The sequence below is a fragment of the Mobula birostris genome, chromosome 9 (assembly GCF_030028105.1).
Source record: "Mobula birostris isolate sMobBir1 chromosome 9, sMobBir1.hap1, whole genome shotgun sequence".
NCBI lineage: Eukaryota > Metazoa > Chordata > Chondrichthyes > Myliobatiformes > Myliobatidae > Mobula > Mobula birostris.
In genome coordinates this window covers 66,481,738-66,505,210 of record NC_092378.1, presented here as the reverse complement: position 1 = coordinate 66,505,210, position 23,473 = coordinate 66,481,738, and the positions used below count along the sequence as shown (strand labels likewise).

Sequence of the window (23,473 nt, the reverse complement as noted above, 5' to 3'; positions counted from 1 at the left end):
GAGAAAATTTACAAGTATGTTGCCGGGACTGGAGGACCTGAATTACAAGGAAAGATTGAATAGCTTAGGACTTTATTCCTTGGAACACAGAAGATTGAGTGCAGATTCAATAGAGCTATACAAATAAGGATATAGACAGGCTAAGTGCAAGCAGGCTTTTTCCATCGAGGTTAGGTAAGACTACAATTAGAGTTTATGGGTTAAGGGTGAAAAGTGAAATGTTAAAGGGGAACCTGAGGGGAATCTTCTTCATTCAGAGCGTGGTAAGAGTGTGAAACAAGCTGCCAGCAAAAGCGGTGATTGCAATTTTGATTTCAATGTTTAAGAGAAGTTTGGATAGGTACACAGATGGTAGTGGTATGGTCTGGGTGCAGGTCGATGGGATGAGGTAGTTTGAATGTTTCGGCATAGTCTGGATGGGCCAAAGGGCCTGCTTCTGTGCTATAGTTTTCTATGATTCTGTGAAATCTGATTCTGAAATCTTAGTGGATAGAGAAAATTTACAAAACTGACAAAATTAGGCAGAACAGGATTAAGATTCAGCAATGACTATTTGACAATGAGAAATATAAACACAAGAACACTCAGCGAACCAGGGAGCAACTTAGGAGTGACAGATGGTATTTCAGTACATTAATCCACACTTTCAAAACATTTAATAACCTTGATCAAGTTTCTGGCATCTGTATATATTTTTTTAACATCCAAATGTGGAAAAGATTATGAAAGCACAACTGACAGGAAATTGTCAGGATCATTTTCAGTGAGTGTGGATAAGAAAGATACCTGCTTGAGAAGGAGACAAATGTCATGGTTGAAATTCACCAGGACTGATTCTGGGCAACTATCCTCATGGGGAGCAGCGGCTTGGAAGTGAGCGCATCAAGAAAAAGAACAGAGGTCATACTTAACTGAATTAAAAACCATAATACATAGGAGCAGAATTAGGCCATTTGGCTCATCAAGTCTGTTCTATCATTCAATCATCCCTCTCAACTCCATTTTCCTGCCTTCTCCTTGTAATCCTTACCAATCAAGAACCTATCAACTTGTGTTTTAAATATACCCAATGAATTAGACTCGACAGCCATCTATGGCAATGAGTTCCACAGATTTACCACCCTCCAACTAAAGAAATTTATTCTCATCTCTGTTCTAAAGACTGTGTTCCTCTAATCTGAGGCTCCCCCACTACATGAAACATCCTTGACACATTCACTCTATCTCGGCCTTTCAATATTCGATGTATTTCAATGAGATTCCCCCCCCCCCAATTCTTATAAACTCCAGTGAGTACAGGCCCAGAGCCATAAAATGCTCCCCATACGTTAACCCTTTCATTCCCAGGATCACCCTCCTGAACCTCCTCTGAACTCTCTCCAATGCTGGATTATCCTTTCTTAGACAGTTGACTTAGAAGGGAAAATAAATTTTAGATATTGTGCAACTTGGAAAAGCACTGCCCTTTTAAAAATAAATAGTTGCCTGAAAGTTTCAAGAAGCACCAGTAGCTCAAATTGCTGTGCCAAGTACAAGACATCAACTTGAACTGTAAATAAAAATTACTTTTGGGAATCTCAGGAGAATATATTTGCCAAGACCAATCAGCTTGAAATGCTAGACCATAAAAATTGCTGTTTCTAAGAAAAACAAGATTTGTACAGTGCTGAAAATTCAAGGAATCCCAGCCTATTGGTTTAAGTAGGTTTCAATTCTTAGCACAGTGATTTCTTTTCCCCAATTACATTGTCAGTCTCAAAAATCAGTGGTTGGCTACTCATGGCAGAGTTGAGAAGAAACTTCACACAGAAGGCAGAGAATATTTGGAAGCATAGTCTTCAATGATGCCCAGGACAGAGTGAGAGATTTTGAGATAATAAAAAAATCAAATGAAACATGGTTAATGAATGTACAAAAGTTAGAATCAGGTTTATGTCATGAAAGTTGTTATGTGGCAGCAGTACACTGCAATACATAATAAAAACTGAATTGCAGCAAATATATATATTAAAAGTTAAATTAAACAAAGAGTGCAAAACAGGTCATGAGGTCACATTCATGGGTTCAATGTCCATTCAGAAATCTGATGGCAGAGGGGAAGAAGCTGCTCCCGAATCGTTGAGTGTGTGCCTTAACACTCTGCAACTGGATCCTCAAATTCCTCACCAGAAGACCAGATATAACATTTCCACCTTACTCATAATGAACACTGGTGCACCTGAAGGATGTGTACTTAGTACACTGCTCTATCCTGTTTACAACCACGATTGTGTGGCCAGGCACTGCTCAAATGCCAACTATAAATTTGCTGACGACACAGCTATTACTGGCAGATTTCAGATGGTGATAAGAAGGCATGCAGAAGCAAGATACACCAGCCAGTTGAGTGGTGCCACAGCAGCAACCTTGCACTCAACATCAGTAAGAACAAAGAATTAATTGCAGACTTCAGAAAGGGGAGTTGAGGCAATACACATCAGTCCTCAAAGAGGGATCAGAAGTAGAAAGAATGAGCAATTTCAAGTTTTTGAGTGTCAACATCTCTGAGGATCTTTCCTGGGCCCAACATATCGATGTAATTACAAAGGCGGCACAACAGCAGCTAAATTTCATTTGGAGATTTTGGGGATTTGGTATGTCACCAAAGATACTCTCAAATTTCTACAGTTGTACTGTGGAGAGCATTTTAAATGGCTGCATCACCATATGGTATGGGGTGGGGTGGGGTGTCACGTCACTGTACAGGATTGAAATGAGCTGCAGAAAGCTGCACGAAAGGCTTCTAAGTCTCATGCCAAGAGTGAGGTGAAAGGATTCCTAGAGTAAAGAGACAATTATGTGGCTGACAGTCAGACCAAGATCTGTTTAACTTACCATCTCTGTCTTGGTTTAGAAATCTCCCAAGCTTTAAATTCTTGCATAATTTTCAAACCCCACACCAACATGGAATTCTGTAAGTCCTTCTGCCTTAGAAAGGTTATAAGTACTTGTACCCTCTACTTGTGACTCTTTGATTAGCCCTGATTTTAATCATTTGCTTCTCCATTGTTGACAAATAGAATTCAGCCGACAACATTGCACTTACTCAAAGATCAATCTAACCCTTCCTTTTTACACAGCCCATAACCTTGCATTTTTCTTACACCTATGTGCCAATGCAAGTGTCTTAAATTACCCTATTGTATCAGCCTCTACCACTACCCCCTGGCAGTATATTTCAGGCACATATCAACCTCTGACATCTCCCCTAAACTTTTCTCCACCCCACCTTAAACAAATATCCTTCCATATTGGCCATTGCCAGCCTGGGAAAAAGATGTCAGAGAAAAGAGATTTTGGGGCTGGGGAAGATTAGGCAGAAAGGATTGAAGAGTTTTACATACTAAATACTGAAGCAGTAAGGTAAAGATGAAAATTAATGGAGATCTTGTGTAGAACTTCTTGTACTAGTCATAAAGTTGCCCAACACAAAGCACAAGTGTGGCAGAAGCAGTAATACACATACTCCTGAGTGTCAAAAACCCATTCTTGAAATCTTTTCCTTCTCACCTTTAACCTATATCCTCTTGACACAAAGGTTGGGGTGTTGTGGATGGTCTGGAAGGTTGTCAGAGGTTACAGCGGGACATTGATATGATGCAGAGCTCGACTTCAACCCAGATAAGTGTGAATTGGTTCATTTTGGTAGGTCCAATTTGAAGACAGAATATAACATAAATGTCAAGACTCTTGGCAGTGTGGAGGATCTTGAGGATCCATGTCGATAGGACACTCAAAGTTGCTGTGCAGGTTGACAGTGCTGTTAAGAAGGCATATGGTGTGTTAGCATTCATCAACTGTGGAATTGGGTTCAAGAGCTGTGAGGTAATGTTACAGCTCTATAAGACCTTAGTCAGACTCCACGTGGAGTACTGTGCTCAGTTGTGGTCACCTCACTACAGGAAGGATGTGGATTCTATAGAGAGAGTGCAGAGGAGAGTTACAATTATGTTGTTTGGATCGGAGGGCGTACCTTATAAGAATAGGTTGAGTGAACTTGGCCTTTTCTCTTTGGAGCAACAGAGGATGAGAGGTGACCTGATAGGGGTGTATAAGATGATGAGGGGCATTGATCATATGGATAATCAGAGGCTTTTTCCCAGGGCTGAAATGGCTAACATGAGGGGGCATAGTTTTAAGGTGCTTGGAAATAGGTACTGAGGATGTCAGGGGTAAGTTTTACCACACAGAGAGTGGTGGGTGCGTGGAATAGACTGCCGACGGCGGTGGTGGAAGCGGATACAATAGGGTCTTTTAAGAGCCTCTTAGATAGGTACATGGAGCTTAGAAAATTAGAGGGCTGCGCACTAGGGAAATTCTAGGCAGTTTCTAGAGTAGGTTACATGGTTGGCAAAACATTGTGGGCCGAAAGGCCTGTAATATGATGTAAATTTCTATGTTCTATGTTGTTCTTGTTTTAAACTCCCCTACCCTGGGAAAAAGACTGACTGTGATCATCGCCTCATGAGTTTATAAACCTTAAAGGTCACCCCTCAGCCTCTTTACCAACAAGGAAACAGTCCCAGCCTATCCAGTCTGTTCTGAAAACTCAAATCCTCTGGTTTATGGTAACTGGAACTGCACACAATAGTCCAGCAGTATTCTTAAAAGCAACACACATCAAAGTTGCTGGTGAACGCAGCAGGCCAGGCAGCATTTCTAGGAAGAGGCTGCCTGGCCTGCTGCGTTCCTCTTCCTAGAGATGCTGCCTGGCCTGCTGCGTTCACCAGCAACCTTGATGTGTGTTGCTTGAATTTCCAGCATCTGCAGAATTCCTGTTGTTTGAGTATTCTTAAAAGTTCTGTTAAGTCATCTTATCCATCAATGGCACCAGCCATCAAGGGCATGAAGGTATATACAGAAAGGTGCTGAAAAGGAGCCAGTAACATAATCAAGTATGTCACCCACTCCGCTCATGGACTGCTTGTCCCACTCCCATTAGGAAGGAGGCTACATAGCATTCACACCAGGACCACCAGACTCAAAAAGTTACTTGCCCCAAGAGGTAAGGCTGATCAACACCTCCAGCCATTAACCCTCCCCTCCACAATCCCCAACACCACTATTTCATCATTTCCTGTCAGTCACCTTGTGTACAGACACTCCTGGACCGAGTGTCACTTTATGGACATACAATCAATGTATACAAGCTATCATATGTACTTATATTTATCATGTTTTTAACTTTTGTTCTTTATCTTATGGTGTTTTTTATTGTGCTGCATCAGATCCGGAGTAATAATGACTTGGCTCTCCCTTACATTTGTGTACTGGAATTAATATTAAACAATCTTGAACCTTTATATAAAGAAAATCAAACTCCAGAAACTAATGGATTGTTCTTGTATCCAAGAGGAAACAGGGGAAGCTCTCAAACCTCCCTGGGGCTGAAAATTCTATGAGAGAAGGGAGATAAATCACAGATTGCACCTTCCCCAAAACAATGTGCTTCAGATCGCTGAAACTGGAGCTAAAAAAAAACAAACACTGGGGCAATTTACTTTAATGCCTTATATGTCTGATGATCATGGGAAATACGGCTGGGAGAAATCAACTATTAAACATAAGTAAGTCTGCATGGTAGCGTAGTGGTTAGCACAATACTTTAAAGTACAGGTGACCCAGGTTCAATTCTTGTCACTGCCTGTAAGGTGTTGTATGTTCTCCCCATAACTGCGTAGGTTTCCTCCGGATACTCTGGTTTCCTCCCACAGTCCAAAGGCAGTCCCACAGACCCATTGGTAGGTTAACTGGCCATTGTAAATTGTCCCATGGTTAGTCTAGGATTAAAAATTGGGGGATTGCTGGGCAACGTGGCTTGAAGAGCCAGAAGGACCTAATCTGTGCTCTATTTCAATAAAAAACAAATGGAAATTGTTAACTACTAAAGCACGGCCTTAAATGAGAACCTTGTTTATCATGCCAGTGAATAGTCAGATACCTAGCCAAGAGTCAACTCTGAACCTAACCAATTACAATGTCCATACAATAACCAAGATTCAACTCTGAATTACTTAAAGAACATAAAAAGTAGGAACCAGTAGTCAGTCAATTGGCCCTTCAAGTCTGATCCACTCTTTAAATGGATCGTGACTAACCAACCTCTGCACCATTTTTTGAGCCGATTCCCACATCCACCAATTCCTCCAATATACGAAATCTGAACCAGTTCTGAATGTAATCCTTGGTAGGCTCTCCACAGGTATCTAAGAAACAGATTTCCAAAGCCACTCAACTTTCTGGGTAGATCCTTTGATCAGTGGGTGAATCTTATTCCACAACCTACAGATTCATTTTCTAGGACTCTACAACTCAAGTACTCAGTATTATTTATTTACTTTTTTTTTGCATTTGGACAGATTGTCTTCTTTTGCATATTGGTAGTTTGTCAGTCTCTGAGTGCAGCTTTTCCATTATTTCTATTGCATTTCTTTGTTCTACTGAAATGCCTGCAAAAAATTAACCTCAGGGTAGCATACAGTGACATATATGAACTTTGATAATGAATTACTTTCAATCTTAAATCAGCAAATATTACAACAACACAAGATGATGATCACTGAAACGACTTCTGGCAGAAGGTGGTGAATCACTGGAATTCTCAACTTTTGTATATTCTGAGTAATCTTGTAAATATGTTGTTTGATTAAACATTCTTTGTTGTTTATATAATTATGGTTATATGTAAAAAATATGTGAATTGCACGTCATCATGCTACCACATGATAAGTGCATACCTCACTGAAAGTAAACACAAAGTTGGATTTTCATTCTCGGATTTTTTTGAATTAATGCTTTGAAATTACAAAACATAGCAATGGCAATGAGGTATTTTTAAAACAAACCCGAGATGACTAACCCCCTGTTGAAACACAGCAAGATGCTTGAACTAAAAAAAGTAGTGTAGTGAGGAAGTGAATAAAAAAAAATAACAGCCTAGCATGTGCAGAGACTGTTGAGTTAAAAAAAAGGCCAGAAACGGAAGAATTCACAGGTTCAAAAACAGTGAGTACCGAGAGATAATAATCAAAAAAGCAGAAATGCTGGCTACATCAGAAAGATGGGCATGTTTGATTCCACAAGAGATAACTGGCTCATGTATACTAAGCTAATTGAACAGTATTTTAAAGCAAATGAAATAGCTAATGATAAACAAGCACCAATTTTGCTGTCTGCATTGGGTTTAAAGGCATACAGCGTGCTTTGAAGTTTACCTGCTCCAGTGAAACCAGCAGAAATTAGTTTTGCTGATATTGTCGAAGGAATGCAGAAACATTTAGAACCAAAGCCATCGTTAATTGCAGAACATTTTAGGTTTCATAAGCAGAATTACAAAGAAGAGAACTCGAGGTAAAGCAGCCATTAGGAGGTAGTGACCATAATATGATATGTTTTAATCTACAATTTGAGAGGGAGAAGGGAAAAATCGGAAGTGTCAGTATTACAGTTGAACAAAGGGGACTATGGACCCATGAGGGAAGAGCTGGCCAAAGTTGACTGGAAAGATACCCTAGCAGGGATGACAGTGGAAAAACAATGGCAGGTATTTCTGGGAATAATACAGTAGGTGCAGGATCAGTTCATTCCAGAGGAAGAAAGATTCTAAGGGGAGTAAGGGGCAACCATGGATGACAAGGGAAGTCAAGGACAGTATAAAAACAAAAGGGAGGAAGTATAACATAGTAAGGATGAGCGGGAAGCCAGAGGATTGGGAGACTTTTAAGGAGCAACGGAAGATAACTAAAAAGGCAATACGGGGGGAAAAATGAGGTATGAAGGTAAGCTAGCCAAGAATACAAAGGAGGATAGTAGAAGCTTCTTTAGGTATGTGAAGAGGAAAAAATTAGTTAAGACCAAAGTTGGGCCCTTGAAGACAGAAACGGGTGAAATTATTATGGGGAACAAAGAAATGGCAAACGAGCTGAACAGGTACTTTCGATCTGTCTTCAATAGGGAAGACACAAACAATCTCCCAGATGTAATAGTGGCCAGAGGACCCTGGGTAATGGAGGAACTGAAGGAAATTTGCATTAGGCAGAAAATGGTGTTGGGTAAACTGATGGGAGTGAAGGGTGATAAATCCCCAGGGCCTGATGGTCTGCATCCCAGGGTACTTAAGGAGGTGGCTCTAGAAATCGTGGACACATTTCCAATGTTCTATAGATTCAGGATCAGTTCCTGTGGATTGGAGGGTAGCTAATGTTATCCCACTTTTTAAGAAAGGAGGGAGAGAGAAAACAGGCAACTAGAGACAAGTTAGTCTGACATCAGTGGTGGGGAAGATGCTGGAGTCAATTATAAAAGATGAAATAGCAGCATATTTGGATAGCAGTAGCAGGATAGGTCCGAGTCAGCATGGATTTACGATTGGGAAATCATGCTTGACTAATCTTCTGGAATTTTGAGGATGTAACTATAAAAATGGACATGGGAAAGCCAGTGGATGTAGTGACCTGGACTTTCAGAAAGCCTTTGATAAGGTCCCACATAGGAGGTTAGTGGGCAAAATTAGAGCACATGGTATTGGGGGTAGGGTACTGACATGGATAGAAAATTGGTTGGCAGACGGGAAACAAAGAGTAGGGATTAATCTGTCCTTTTCAGAATGGCAGGCAGTGACTAGTGGGGTACCGCAAGGCTCAGTGCTGGGACCGCAGCTATTTACAATATACATTAATGATTTAGATGAAAGGATTAAAAGTAACATTAGCAAATTTGCAGATGACACAAAGCTGGGTGACAGTGTGAAATGTAAAGAGGATGTTATGAGAATGCAGTGTGACTTGGACAGGTTGGGTGAGTAGGCAGATGCATGGCAGATGCAGCTTAATGTGGATAAATGTGAGGTTATCCACTTTGGTGGCAAGAACAGGAAGGCAGATTACTATCTGAATGGTGTCAAGTTAGGAAAAGGGGATGTACAACGAGATCTGGGTGTCCTTGTTCATCAGTCACTGAAAGTAAGCAAGCATACAGGTACAGCAGGCAGTGAAGAAATCTAATGGCATGTTGGCCTTCATAACAAGGGGAGTTGAGTATAGGAGCAAAGAGGTCCTTCTGCAGTTGCACAAGGCCCTGGTGAGACCCCACCTGGAGTATTGTGTGCAGTTTTGGTCTCCAAATTTGAGGAAGGACATTCTTGCTATGGAAGGAGTGCAGCGTAGGTTCACTGGGTTAATTCCAGGGATGGCAGGAATGTCATATGTTAAAAGGTTGGAGCGACTGGGCTTGTATACACTGGAATTTAGAAGGATGAGAGGGGATCTGATTGAAACATATAAGATTATTAAGGGATTGGACACGCTAGAGGCAGGAAACATGTTCCTGATGTTGGGGGGCGGGGGGGGAGAAAGAGTCCAGAACTGGAAGCCACAGTTTAAGAATAAGGGGTAGATCATTTAGAACGGAGTTGAGGAAAAACTTTTTCACACAGAGGGTTGTGGATCTGTGGACTGCTCTGTCTCAGAAGGTAGTGGAGGCCAATTTTCTGGATTCTTCCAAGAAAGAGTTAGATAGAGCTCTTAAAGATAGCGGACTCAAGGGATATGGGGAGAAGGCAGAAACAGGTACTGATTGTGGATGATCAGCCATGATCACAGTGAATGGTGGTGCTGGCTCAAAGGGCCGAATGGCCTACTCCTGCACCTATTGTCTATTGTCTGTTTCAGTATACGTCGCTGAATTGAAGAAGTTGTCTGAGCATTGTAGGTTCAGTGATGGGTTTAAAGATACACTGAGAGATCATTTAGTTTGTGGAATCTTACAAGAAAGCATTCAAACACGGCTCCTAACTGAAGCACAACTTGCATTTGAAAGAGCAGTCAAAATTGTTACATCAATGGAAACAGCAGACAGAGACGCAATAGAATTGCTGTCAGGAATAAAAGTGAACATGAACAAAATTGCAATGTCTAAGCTGGAAGAGAGTTCAAGGAGTTTCAGGAAAATTGTAAGCATTTGGCTTTTGTGAGTATAAAGAACCAAAGTCTCCATCACATTATTGCATGAACTTCAAGTAGGAGACAAAATACTGCTTGTAAAAGTAGATGCAAAGACCAAAGCCCAGGCAGATAAATGGAAGGTCAAAAAGAAAGCAGTCAGTTGGATACGAAAACAGGATTTGTCAGATGATGTTGCGGATGAGGAAATCAACAGAAGAGATCAGACCTTAAAGGAAGCAATAGTAAGGATTAATATGAGAATACTCCAGTGAACTAAATGCACCTTCCCAAGATCAAGATGCACAAACTAAAAGAAAAGGGAAGGAGAAGAAAGGCATCCAGGGCTGTCAGAACCATTTCCTGCAGTCTCAGGGTCAATTCCTACAACCACCTCAGAGGAGCCATCGAACCTGCTATTGTTTCACAGCCACGTCTCACCTGCCAAGCACAGCAATTCCCCTCGTCAGGAAAGATGTTATCCTACAAGAGTAAAAATCCTCCACAGCGATTAAATCTTTCGGCCTGAATGAGATAATTTAAATTTTATTATGTTGTGGATGTCTGTATACTGTAGTTGTATTATATAATATACTGTATATATAGTTGAGATGCATTCTCTATTGAGTAGAAGCTCACAGCTAAGCAGGGGGGATTGTTGGGTATTTAATATTTCAGTATCATTTAAATAATTTTGTAAATATATTGTTTGGTTAATTATTCTATATAATTCTTTATGATTATATGTAAAAATAAATGAATTGCCTATGCCATCACTCTGCCATGTGATAAGTGTGTGACTTACTTGAAGTAAACACAAAGTTAGGTTTGCATTGCCAGGCTCCCATGTCTTCCTTTGAATTAATATAACGTTTTGAAGTTGCAAAACATGACCATGGGTGTGTGGAATGCGCTGCCAGGGATGGTGCTGGAGGCAAATATATTAGAGACATTCAAAGATTCAAAGAACATTATCAAAAAGTGTATACATTATACAACTTGAGATTTGTCTGTTCACAGGCATCCACAAAGCAAGAAACCCAAAGAACAATTAAAAAAAAGATTTTCCTGAAACTCCATGAACTCTCTTCCAGTTTAGACATTGCAATTTTGTTCACGTTCACTTTTATTCCTGACAGCAATTCTATTGTGTCTCTGTCTGCTGTTTCCATTGATATAACAATTTTGACTGCACTTTTAAATGCAAGTTGTGCTTCAGTTAGGAGCTGTGTTTGAATGCTTTCTTGTAAGATTCCACAAACTAAATGATCTCTCGGTGTATCTTTAACCCCATCACTGAACCTACAATGCTCAGACAACCTTTTCAATTCAGCTTCTTCGATTAAGAATCTTTGGGAACAAGACTTACAGACATTAATATCTGAGGAAACTAGAAATGAAATTTTTAAACTGGTTAATACGTCATTGCTATGTGCTCGCCATTCCTTCATACAATTTAAGGTGGTACATAGAGTCTATACGACTAAAGATAAACTATCTCGTTTTTATTTCGGATATATCTCCCTACTGTGACAGATGCAATAATGGAGAAGCTTCATTAATTCATATGTTTTGGACTTGTCCATGTCTTGAAAAATATTGGAAGGAAGTTTTTCAAACTTTTTCTTTACTTTTCAAAGTCAATTTTAAGCCTAATCCTCTGACGGCCCTATTCAGTATTGTTGCAGGACAAGATATCAAGTTGAAGACATCAGATTTACATATTTTGGCCTTTAGCTCTCTTATAGCTAGGAGGGCACTTTTGTTTAAATGGAAAGGTGGTTCTCCTGCTACACATGCTCAATGGTTATGCGATGTTATGTCACGCTTAGATTTAGAGAAGTTTTGTTGTTCAATTTCTGAATCTCGTCAAGACTTTCAAACATTGTGGGGACCCTTTCTGAATTATTTTCAAAACTTTCAAAACCCTCAATTCGTTGTTTAAATTTAGATGTTGGCTATTATTAATTTTTATTATACGAGAAGGTATTTTACCTTTTCTTCTCCTTAATAAACAGCTTCAGTCTTGGTAGGGGTTAGATTCTCTTTTTTGTAATAAATTAATATATTTCAATTATATTTGCCTACATGAATACAGAGTAATGAGATTGTTATTATGAATAGATATAATGTAATAGATATAATGTTTTTTTCAACCTTTATATATACTTTTTGTACTCTGTATTCTTTTATGTAGAAACTAATAAAAACACTGAAAGAGAAAAAAAGACAGACTGAAACCACTGCACAGAAAAAGAGAAAGGAAAAAGAAAAACAAAAAAAAAAATCATGCAGACAGAAGCAAATGACAGTGTTCCACTTGTATTTTTTTTAGTCCTGAGATCTGCTCCCTGGAGCAGCCAGAGTACGCCCAAGCCTCAGCCTCAGTAGCACAGTAGCCAGAGCAGTTCACCACCAAGAGATGAATGAACATCACAGAAGAGTGAGTGAAATCAGCCCAACCTTCCGGCTTTCCAGTCTATTTGGCATATGAATTGCTGAAGCACCCAGTATTGCCTTGCTCAAGGACCTGGACCACAGCGTAGCAATATGCTTGGGCCACCCAGCCCGAAGCTGTTCTGGATCTCACCAAATCGACTCGGCACTTGGAACAATCCAACCCCTCACCCGCATTAGGTGGATGGGCATCGAAACTCTTCCAAACTTCAAAGTAAACTTTATCAGAGTACATACATGTCACCACATAAAACCCAGATTCTTTTTTTCCTGCGGGCAAACTAAGTAAATCTATAGAAGAGTAATTGTAAATGGGATCAATGACCAACAAACTGCACAAATACATATATAAATAAAGTGCAATAAATAATAAGAGCATGAAATAACAAGATGAAGAGTCTTTAAAGTGAGACCAACAGTTGTGCGAACACCAGAAATAGAATAAGCGTAGTTATACCCTTTTGTTCAAAAGCCTGATGGTTGAGGGGTGGTAACTGTTCTTGAACCTGGTGGTTGGCCCACAACGTTGTGCCACTCCATAATGTTAACATTTAAGAGACTCTTGAATAGGCATATGGATGAAAGAAAAATAGATGGCTCTTTGGGAAGGAATGCTTGGAATGATGTTGGAGTAGGTTAAAACATCAGCACAACATTCTGGGCCGAAGGGCCTGAAATGTGCTGTACTGTTCAAGGTTCAAATTGGCAAAGCTAGACACCATCCAGGGAAGCAGAGGTATAATTTTCTGGTCAAAACCCTGCATCAGGATCCAAAACATTGTCCATTTCTTTGCCTCCACAGATATTGCCTGACCATCTAAGGATATGTCCACGCTAGACCGGATAACTTTGAAAACGCTGGTTTCGCATAATAAAAACGATAGGCGTCCACACCAGGCATTTTTGAAAATACCCCCGTCCACATTAAAATGGGTATTTGGGCAAATCTCCTCCTACTGGGCATGCACAGGACACATCTACAGAAAACAAGCAAAGAGGAAATGATATACTTGGTGCGTGTTTATCCAGTTACAGACTAGAAAAACTTAAAAGGAAATTGCCAAATGACAGACAGCTGTTGGCTCTCGCGCAGGAGGACTTAAAACTGAAAAAAAATGAATACTGAAGCGTACGGTGGCAACTGACAGGGAGTGCACAGACAGTATGACCCGGCTGACAACGAACATTGAAAAAATTACTAACTCTGTTGCAGAGGGATTTGCAATGATGAGGAATATGATGGCTCCCCCCCAGTACTTTTCACCACAATACCAGCCTTACAGCCACTATAATAGCTACATATACGGACACACAGACCCCTGGGATGTCCACCAACATCTTCCCCACTCCCACAGAGGGGTCACCCTGGAAACATTTCCTACATTTCCTACTCTTCACAGATGAAAGGGACAACAGGTTTTTTAAAACCTCTGGTTACCCCATACACACTACAATGTTCAACCAGCGTTTTCAGATTTAAATACTCTGGAGAGCATCTTAGAAAAGCTCTGTTTTCGGGGGAGGAAAACGCCATTTCAGTGTGGACGGAGGGTCAAAGCAAAGAGAAAAAGCTTCGGTTTACGGATTTATCCAGTTTAGTGTGGACGTAGCCTAAGTTCCTCTGGCAGTTGTCCTTTGCTCTATATCTGAAGTCTCGTATGCCTCCATGACATCAGCCTGTCCAGTTATCCATGTTTCAGTTAAGTCATTTCTCATTTTTCCCCACTCCTTTGTACAGAGGTAAAACCTCTTGCATCTCTGTTCCACAATAAATCCACCACCCAAGGAAACAGTCTGGTGAATCTTCGTTGCATTGGCTTTCTGTCAAATTGTTCCTTTATTTGGTTAAAGGGACCAGAATTGTAGCTAAATTTTCTGAATGGAGCTGGACTGGACTACCTCCACCAGATTGAGTGGATTCTAAAGAGAAAGAATTATCAATGCTTTGGGCCAAAACATCAACAACTGCTAAACCTAAAGATAAAGTTCAAAGTTCAAAGTAAATTTATTGTCAAGGTACATCTATGTCATCATATACAACCCTGTCATTTGTTTTCTTGCAGGTATTCATAGTAAATGAAAAGAAACAATAGAATCAATGACAGACTGCAAACACCAATGTGCAGGAGAAAACAAACTCTGCAAATATGAGAGTAAAAATATAATAACAAATAAACAATAATTATTGAGAACATACGACGAAGAGTCCTTGAAAGTGAGTGCGCAGATTGTAGGAACAGTTTAATGATGGGGTGAGTGAAGTTATCCTCCGGTTCAAGAGCCTGATGGTTGAGGTACTAACTATTCTTGAACCTTTGACACACGCACATCAAAACACAGACCGAAAAGTGTTGTTTGATTCAAATCAAATCAGCATGCCACATTTCCAGTGCCAACGCATCATGCCAGCAATTTACCAACTCTAATCTCTACATTTTTAGGAATGTAGCAGGAAACCGGAATACTCAGAGGATACCCATGCAATCATAGGGAGAATGTACAAAATCCTCACGGGCAACAGCAGGAATTGAACCCCAATCTTACAACTGGCACTGTAAAGCATTGTGTGAACCACAGCTGCTCCAGGACCTACTGAGTTCCTCCTGCAGATCGTTTGTTGCTCCAGAATCCAGTGTCTACAGTCTCTTGTCTCCACTGAACTGGAGTAGCCTTATACAAATGTGGCTACGAGAGCAGCTCAGAGGCTGGAGATCCTACAGTTTCATTTGGCTGTATTCACATGGATGGGTGAATAACAATTAAACTTGAACTTCCTAACTCCCTAAAGCCTTCCACTATCTACAAGGCTCAAGTCACGAGTGTCATGGAACACTCTCCACTTCCCATGATGGTCAAAACCGCCCAACTCATCACTGGCACCAGCCTACTGGCCATCAAGTATCCACGCCAGGACCATCAGACTCAAAGACTGTTATTTTCCCAAGCAATAAGGCTGATCAACACCTCCACCCATTAACCCATCACTCCACATCCTCAACTAGCACTACTTTATTATTTCCTGTCAGTCATCTTATACACAAGCACTCCTGTGTCCAGTATCACTTTATGACATACATTCTATGTACATAAGCCATCTTCCTTTTCTATATTTATTCTGTTTTTACTATTGCGATCAGGTTCTTTATCTTGAGTATTCTTCTTTTGGGCTGCATCAGATCCAGACTAACAACCCTTCACACTTGTATACTGAAAATGGTTTTAAACAATCTTGATTCTAGTGTGGATGAGTGCATCTTCAACAATACTCAGAGGCTTAAACAGCCCACTTGATAAGCATCTTATCCACAACCAGTCACTCTCCACCTAAGCATAGTTACAGCAGTTTGTCCCATCTACAAGATGCTCTGCAGCAACTCACTAAGACTTTTTAGACAGCTCCTTGACTTCTATCATCTGCATGGGCAGCAAGAGCACGGGGAACACCACCACCACCTGGAAATTGCCCTTCAATGCACACACCACCCTGATTTGGAAATACTGTATATCGCTGTTCCTTTACCATCACTAAATCAGAATCTTTGAACTCCTTCCCTAACAGCACTGTGGGTAAACCTATATCTCAACACCTGGTTGAAGAGTGCTATAAAAACCGCTCGCTCGACATCAACAAAACTACAAAGCAGGCTGCTAACTTCAGGAGAGGGAAGGAGACCAAACGTCCTTCTGTCCAGATCAGCGAATCAGAGGTGGAGAGGGTCAGTAGCTTTTAGCACCCAGATGTTAACGCATGGTTAACCTGTACTAGGCCCAGCACAGTGATGCACTCAAGGAAAGAACACCAATGCTTTTATTTCATTAGGAGGTTGGCTGATCAAACACTGACAAACTGTTGGAAGTGCCCTGACTGGTTGCATCATGGTCCGATGGTACAACAATTCAAACACACAGGAACAGAAGCCACTGTAGAGAGCAGTGGACTCTGACCTATACATCACAGGTAACTCTTTCCCCACATTCAGTAGTATCAACAAAAGGCACCACCTCAAGAAGGTAACATCTAATATCAAACATCCATGCCATCTTCTCACAGCTGCCATCAAGCAGGAGGTACAGAAGCCAAAAGTCTCACATGATCAGGTTCAGTAACAGATACTTCCCTTCACCCATTTTATTCTTAATCCAACTTGCACAACACTGTTAGTTTATCCACACTATAACCACTTTGACCCTCTTGCGCTAAAATGGACTTTTATTGTTCTAATCGTGTTGTACATTTTTCTTGCAAATACTGTTTAAATGATGCAATGTGCATGAAACAAGTTTTCCATTACACCTGTGCAAGCACACACTTGAGCACATGATAATAAACTGGACTTTGAGTTCCCCCGGCACTTTTGTGTATTACTCAAGAAGAATACAGTTGTAATTGAGAAAGTGAAAGCAATACTCCTCCACGTCACCACTCCTCTTCCCAAAACCACCTACTGCCCCAAACCAAAACCTACCCTCCCCCATACCGTCCTCCCCTCCCTGCTACTCCTAACCCCTCTGCACTCACCTTCATGTAATGCATTTAATATTTCAGTAATATTTGAGCAACATTGTAAATATATTGTTTAATTAGCATTGTTTTAAAATGAACCCAAGATGACCTGTTGAATTGCAGCACATTTTTACTTCAAAAGGGCAGAGAAACATTAGAGTAAAAAAAAAGCGCAGCATGTGTTTCTTTGGAAGGGGAGAGAGAGATGGTCAAGTTTAAAAGAAAGGCAGAAAACAGATGACACACAAAATGCTGGAGGAACTCAGCAGGCCCAGCAGTAGCTATGGAGAAGAATAAATAGTCGACATTTTGGGTCAAGACCCTTCATCAGGGCTGGAAAGGAAGGGGAGAAGTAAGAATAAGAAGGTGGGGTGGGGGGGGGAAGAGGGGAAGAACTCCCGATCTCTGCAATGACTTCAAGTTACCTTGCCCCAACCTTCTCACTTTCACGATGGATGTCCAGACCCTATACACTTACACCCTCCCCCGGTTTCACCCATCACCTGAACCTTGCAGAACATAGAACACAAAAGAGTACAGCACAGGAGCAGGCTATTCGGCCCAGTGTTATACCAAGCCAGCTAAAAAGCAAATCAAAAACACCCAGGAACTAATCCCTCCTGCCTACACAATGTCCATATCTCTCCATTTACCTTACATCCATGTGCCTATCCAAACATCTCTTAAAGGCCTCTAATGTATTTACCTCTACCAGGCAGTGTATTCCCAGCATCCATGGCTCTCCGAGTTAAAAAAAAAACTGACCCCTCACATCCCCTCTGGTATTAGACATTTCAACCCTGGGAAACAGATACTCTGTCCATTATCCACACCTCTCATAACCTTGTAAAGCTCTATCAGATCTCCTGTCAGCCTCCAACACTGCAGAGAAAACAACCCAAGTTTATCCAGCCTCTCATAATAGAGCATGCCCTCTAAACCAGGTGGCATCCTGGTGATATTCTTCTGCACGCTCTCCAAAGCCTCAACATCCTTCCTATCGTGGGGCAACCAGAACTGTACACAATACTTCAGCTGTCGTCAAACCAGAGTTTTATAAGATTGTAACATAACCTCATGACTCTTGAACTCAGTGCCTTGACTAATACAAGCAAGCATTCCATAAGCCTTCTTAACCACCTTATCAACCTGTATAGCAACTTTCAAGGAGCTATGAACTTGAAGCCCAAGATCCCTCTGCTCAGCAATACTGTTAAGGACTTTGTACTTAACAGCGTATTGTCTCCGTGCATTTGCCCTACTGAGATGCAACACTTCACATTCATCTGAGTTAACCTCCATCTGCCATTTCTTAGCCCACATCTGCAACTGATCTATATCACATAATCTCTGTCTGTCCCCCTGACTATCAAGTCCCCTATAACTATTGCACTGGCTGACTTTACTCTTCCCCGTCACAGCTCGGCTACAGTGCCATCAGCCTGGCAGCTGCTGCCGTGCTCTGATGGGTCATCCCCCCCAGCAGTATCCAAAGGGGTATACTTGTTACTGAGCAGAATGGCCACAGGGGAACCCTGCACCGGCTTCTTAATCCCCTTACCTCTCCTGCTGTCAGAAGTCTGTACTCTGGGTGTGATCACATCTTCAAAAGTCTCATCTACATCTTCAGCCTTCTGAATGATCCTGTGTACATCAAACTGCAGCTCCAACTCCTTGATCTGGTCAGTCAGGCTCTGAAGTGGAAGTGCACTTCCTACAGATGTTGTCATCAGAGAAAGTCAGGTATCTTAAAATCCCACATCTGACAGGAAATGTATTCCATCCTGACCACTCAATACCAAAAAGAAAAAGGCTTCCCTCTTCTTAACTGTGTCTCTGCCTGTTCACACTGAACCCTGTTAAGGCAAAGCCTTCAGACTCCATCATTGGCACACTCTAACAATGGCCACTCCACTTGAGACTACCCTCCTTTTATTTGCAGCTAAGGTTAGGCCTCTGATGCCAACACTTTCCAAGACTGTGCAGTCCAAAAAGACAGGCCTTGCTCTAATCTCTCATTTTAGCCTATCTCCTGACTTCTGTAGGGCTCTGACCAATACACAATCATCTCGCCTGGGCCACCGAGAAAAGGCTTCTTCCTCCTCTCCCTCCACCTTCTTGTTCTGACCTCCCCTTCCTTTTCAGTCCAACGAAGGGTCTCAACCCGAAACATTGACTATTTACTCTTTTTCGTAGATGTTGCCTGGTCTACTGAGTTCCTCCAGCATTTTGTATGTGTTGCTTTGGATTTCCAGCATCTGCAGATCAAAAAACAGATGAAATTAACAAGCAATGTGTAAGGCCACAGGTTCATAAACCATGAGTTCCAGGTGACAATAATAAGCAGAAATTGCTGGCTACATCTGAAAGATAGATGCATTCAATTGCATAACAGATAACTGGTTATTTATACTGAACAAATGAAGCAGCATTTTAAAGCAAATGAAATAGCCCATGCAAGATGAATGTCAGTGTTGCTGAGTTCAATAGGTAGAAAGAGACGCAACTGAGTTGCAGTGAGGAATAAAAGTGAGTGTGAACAAAATTGCAATGTCAAAACAGAAACCTGTCTGGCCAATCAAACTGTGTTACCGTTGTGGCAGGGACTCACATACATCAGAACAACGCAGGTTTTAAGGCAAAACTTGCAAGAAAATGCAACAAGGTAGGACACATACAAAGAGCATGTCAGGCAGAAAAAAAAATAAATGGACTGTAGAGGGAAGAGACAAAAATAAAAACTCAAGTTGCACTTTCAAAAAGACCACCAACTTGCATCTGTAATGAAAAACCTGATATGATGAGAGTGACACAGGACTACATAGCCTTGAAATTTACAATGTGAAAATTAACAATAGACAACCAATATGGCTTACACTGAAGTGAACAGCAAACTAATTGAAATGGAATTGGATATTGGCTAGGCTGTTTCAGTCATTCAACAAAATAAGTTTGAACATCATTTCAAAGATATTAAACTGAAACCTGAAAATATCCAACTAAGAAATTATACAGGAGAAAAAAAACTGTCAGAATGACATTCTTAACAGTGAAATACAACAACCAACAAGCCACATTGGGCTTGTTTGTTGTAAAAACAGGAGGACCGGCATTGTGGGGCCATGATTGGCTGAGACAACTACAACTTGATTGGAGATCCACATGCCACATCCCTTGTAATGGAGTCAACTGAAAGCGAATTTAGAAAGGTTCTGGATGGGGCCACAGCAGTTTGAGGATAGCACTGGAAAACTCTAACCTATCGAAGGTAAGATAGTTAAATGAAAATGCCACACTTAAGTTTTACAAAGTCCATCCATGATAAAGTAGCCAGATAGCAAGATCACATGGAAGCTGAAAGAATTCTTTCTAAGGTCATAGGTTAAGCAGAGCCCATGGACAACACCAATGGTCCCAATAGTCAAGGAGGATGGATCTGTCAGGATCTGTGGTGGTTTTAAGATCACCACTAACCCAGTATTGAAAGTAGATTATTACCCTTTGCCCAGGATAGAGGATACTGTATCATTGCAAACCTTTCTGCGACCTTACTGTATCATTGTAAAGTGGACTTTCTGAGGCCTACTTACAGATGGAGATAGGAGTCCAAAGTGTTTCTCATCTTAAACACTCACAAAGGGCTTCATCATTCTAATAAGCTTATTTTTGGAATAGCATCTACATCAGCACTCTGGCAGAAAGCTGTAAACCCGATGCTGCAAGGCTGACCAGGCATGCAGTGTTATTTGGATGACATCATTCTTACCAGTGAGGATGATGAGGAACACATCCAAAATCTCAAGACAGTGTTACAGAAATTAGAAGATTCAGGGCTCAGAGCATGACGCAACAAGTATGAATTCTTTAAATCAAGCATCACTAACTGTGGTCACACCATTGACACACAAGAATTACACAGTGCGCTGAGAAAATTCAAGCAGTAGTGGATGCCCGTTTACTCTTGGAAAATGAAATACCTGAAAAGTTTATAAAAGAGAACACTTCTCTTGACCTATTCTCCCTAATGCAAATCAAAAGGCAGAGATGATCCAAAGGAAAACCAGAAAGGAGTATAGGAGGGATAATGGCGCCAAACAGCGACTCCTTTGCTTGCATCTTCAGAAACAGCTCTATTTCTACCTTTAATATCTTTATTTTTCCCTTTCAGGGTTCTTTTGAGGACCCTGACCTGGAGTTACACGCAGGCTTTGGTTCTTTGCAGGAATGGGACCCGTTCTCGGGGTTCCACGACTGGCCATTATTTGACATGCCAACGGTTTGGCCTGAGAGTTTTGATCGTGTTCGGAAGCCTAAGATCTCGGGCTCTGGAGATGGGGTGGGGATCGAGGGTCGATGTCACAGTAGGAGATTCGTGAGTCATCAGGGAGGCCAGAAAATCTTTGCTGTGGGCCCAAGACCCGAGGTCTTTGCGCTCTTCAGACACAGAGCTCGAAAAAAGCGTCGAAATGGACTTTTAATATCGTAAACCAGCGGGTTGTTGTTATGTCTCCCACTCATTGTGAAAATGGGGGACACCTCCCTCTCCCTTACCAGGGAGAGAGAGAACCTTTGGTTTGTCAATTGTCAGATGAAATGTGAAGCTTTTGGGGTAACTTTGGTCTGTGTCTTTGCTATTGCTTAGCACACGCTTGGGCTCAGTAATGGTACCGATGCGCTTTTTTTTGCTGGTGGGGGGGAGAGGGGGGAGACTTTGGGGATCCCACGTTTAACTGTCGTTCATTCTTTGGGGCATTTCTCCGTTTTTGTGGAGTTTTGCAAAGAAAAAGCATTTCAGGATGTATATTGTAGACATTTCTCTGACATTAAATTTGACCTTTGAATCTTTGAAAAGACTCCACATTGTCTCAGGTCGACATGACCACCCAGAGTGGCTGGAATATACAGCCAAAATTCCAGTACTCCCATTTTTACCAGTGCCAGGATAAACTTGCCCTCAATAGGGATTCTCTTATGTGGGGATTGAGAGTTGCTGTACCATCCAAATGAGAGCTGAAGTGTTGGAGGAGCTACACGCCTGTCATCTAGGTGTGGTCAAAATGAAAGTATTGACTTGAAGCTTTGTATGGTGGTCTGGAATAGATCAGCAGATCAAGCAACTTGCCATACAATGTTTGGGATGCCATGTCCAGAAGAAAGGTGTCCAGAGCTGTCAGAACCACTTCCTGCAGTCAAACAACTTCCAGAGGAGGTCCCACTACTCAAGATTGTTTCACAGCCACATGTCTCACTTGCCAAGCAGAAATCCTCCACAGCAATTAAATCTTTAGGACGATTTAAAATTTATTATGCTGTGGATGTCAAAGTTCAAATTAAATTTATTATCAAAGTACATATATGTCACCAGATACAACAGAGTCATTTTTCTCGTGGGCACCCTCAGTAAATCCATAACAGAATAATAAACATGATAGAATCAACAAAAGGCCACACCAACTCGGGTGTTCAACCAGTGTACAAAAGTCAAAATGCAAAAATATAAAAAGAAAGAAATAATAATAAGTGAATAAATAATGAATATTGAGAACATGATATGAAGAGTCCTTGAAAGTGACTTCCTACGTTGTGGGAACAGATTAGTGAAGGGGCAGATGAAGTGATCTCCACTGGTTCAACAGCCTGATGGTTGAGAGGTAATAACTGTGCTTGAACCTGCTGGTGTGAGTCCTGAGGGGGAGGTTCCTGATGATGGATGTTGTTTTTTCTTTTAACTTTTAACTCACTCTCACCCCCTCCTCCCGACCCCTACCAAACATCCACACCCACCCAACCTCCGCTACCCTAATATCTTTAACCCTCCACTACCCTACCCCCCTCCCGAACCTCCTCATCCTTTCCCCTATCTCCCTTCCATAATACTACCTCTAAACGTCCCCACTCCACACCCACGCTCCCCGACAGCCCGCAATGTCCCCGATTCCAGTACCTCGGCGCCTCAGCGACCCACGACTTTCCAACCGCCGAAAGCGCGGAGTTAAATTCACCGCCATTACCGCCTCCCGCTCGCAGCGTCATCAAGACCCGCTCCCGAGCGACAACAACCGTCCTTAAGCCCCGCCCACTGAGAGGCACGCAGCGTCGTAGCCCCGCCCATTCAGAGGCACGCAGCGTCGTAGCCCCGCCCCATGTTCTCGGGGCCGCGTCCTTGCTCAGAGGAAGAGTAGCCTCCACCTTCCTCAACGGGATCACGGAACGAGACATCGAGTCCCGCTCTCTTCCCATCTCAGATGGCTCTAAATTCCTGCTTCATGACTAATTTTATCGATGCACCACGTAAACCGTTTTATCGGGATACAACACGGCTTGGTCTGCGAATACTTTGTTCGTGACTTCAGATGGTGGGGAGGCTAGAGCCCGTGATGGAGCTGGCTGAGTGCGCAACTTTCTGTAGCTTTTTCCAATCCTGTGCTATGGCCAATGAACACTAACTATTTCAATATATTTGCTCTCTTTTTGCACTATTTTGAAATTGTAATTCATAATATATTTTTTTGTCTTGCACTGTACTGCTGCCGCA

General features: G+C 41.6%; 1 protein-coding gene across 1 annotated transcript in view; it reads right to left on the bottom strand.

The window, feature by feature from the left end:
* The window catches only part of depdc4 (DEP domain containing 4), a 70,979-nt gene extending 48,004 nt beyond the window's left edge, over positions 1–22,975 (bottom strand). Inside the window, exon 1 of the mRNA XM_072269451.1 lies at positions 22,883–22,975. Coding sequence (XP_072125552.1) covers positions 22,883–22,946 — 64 coding nt within the window. The 5' untranslated portion in view covers positions 22,947–22,975. The remainder of the gene's footprint in view (positions 1–22,882) is intronic.
* Positions 22,976–23,473: the final 498 nt, after the last annotated feature.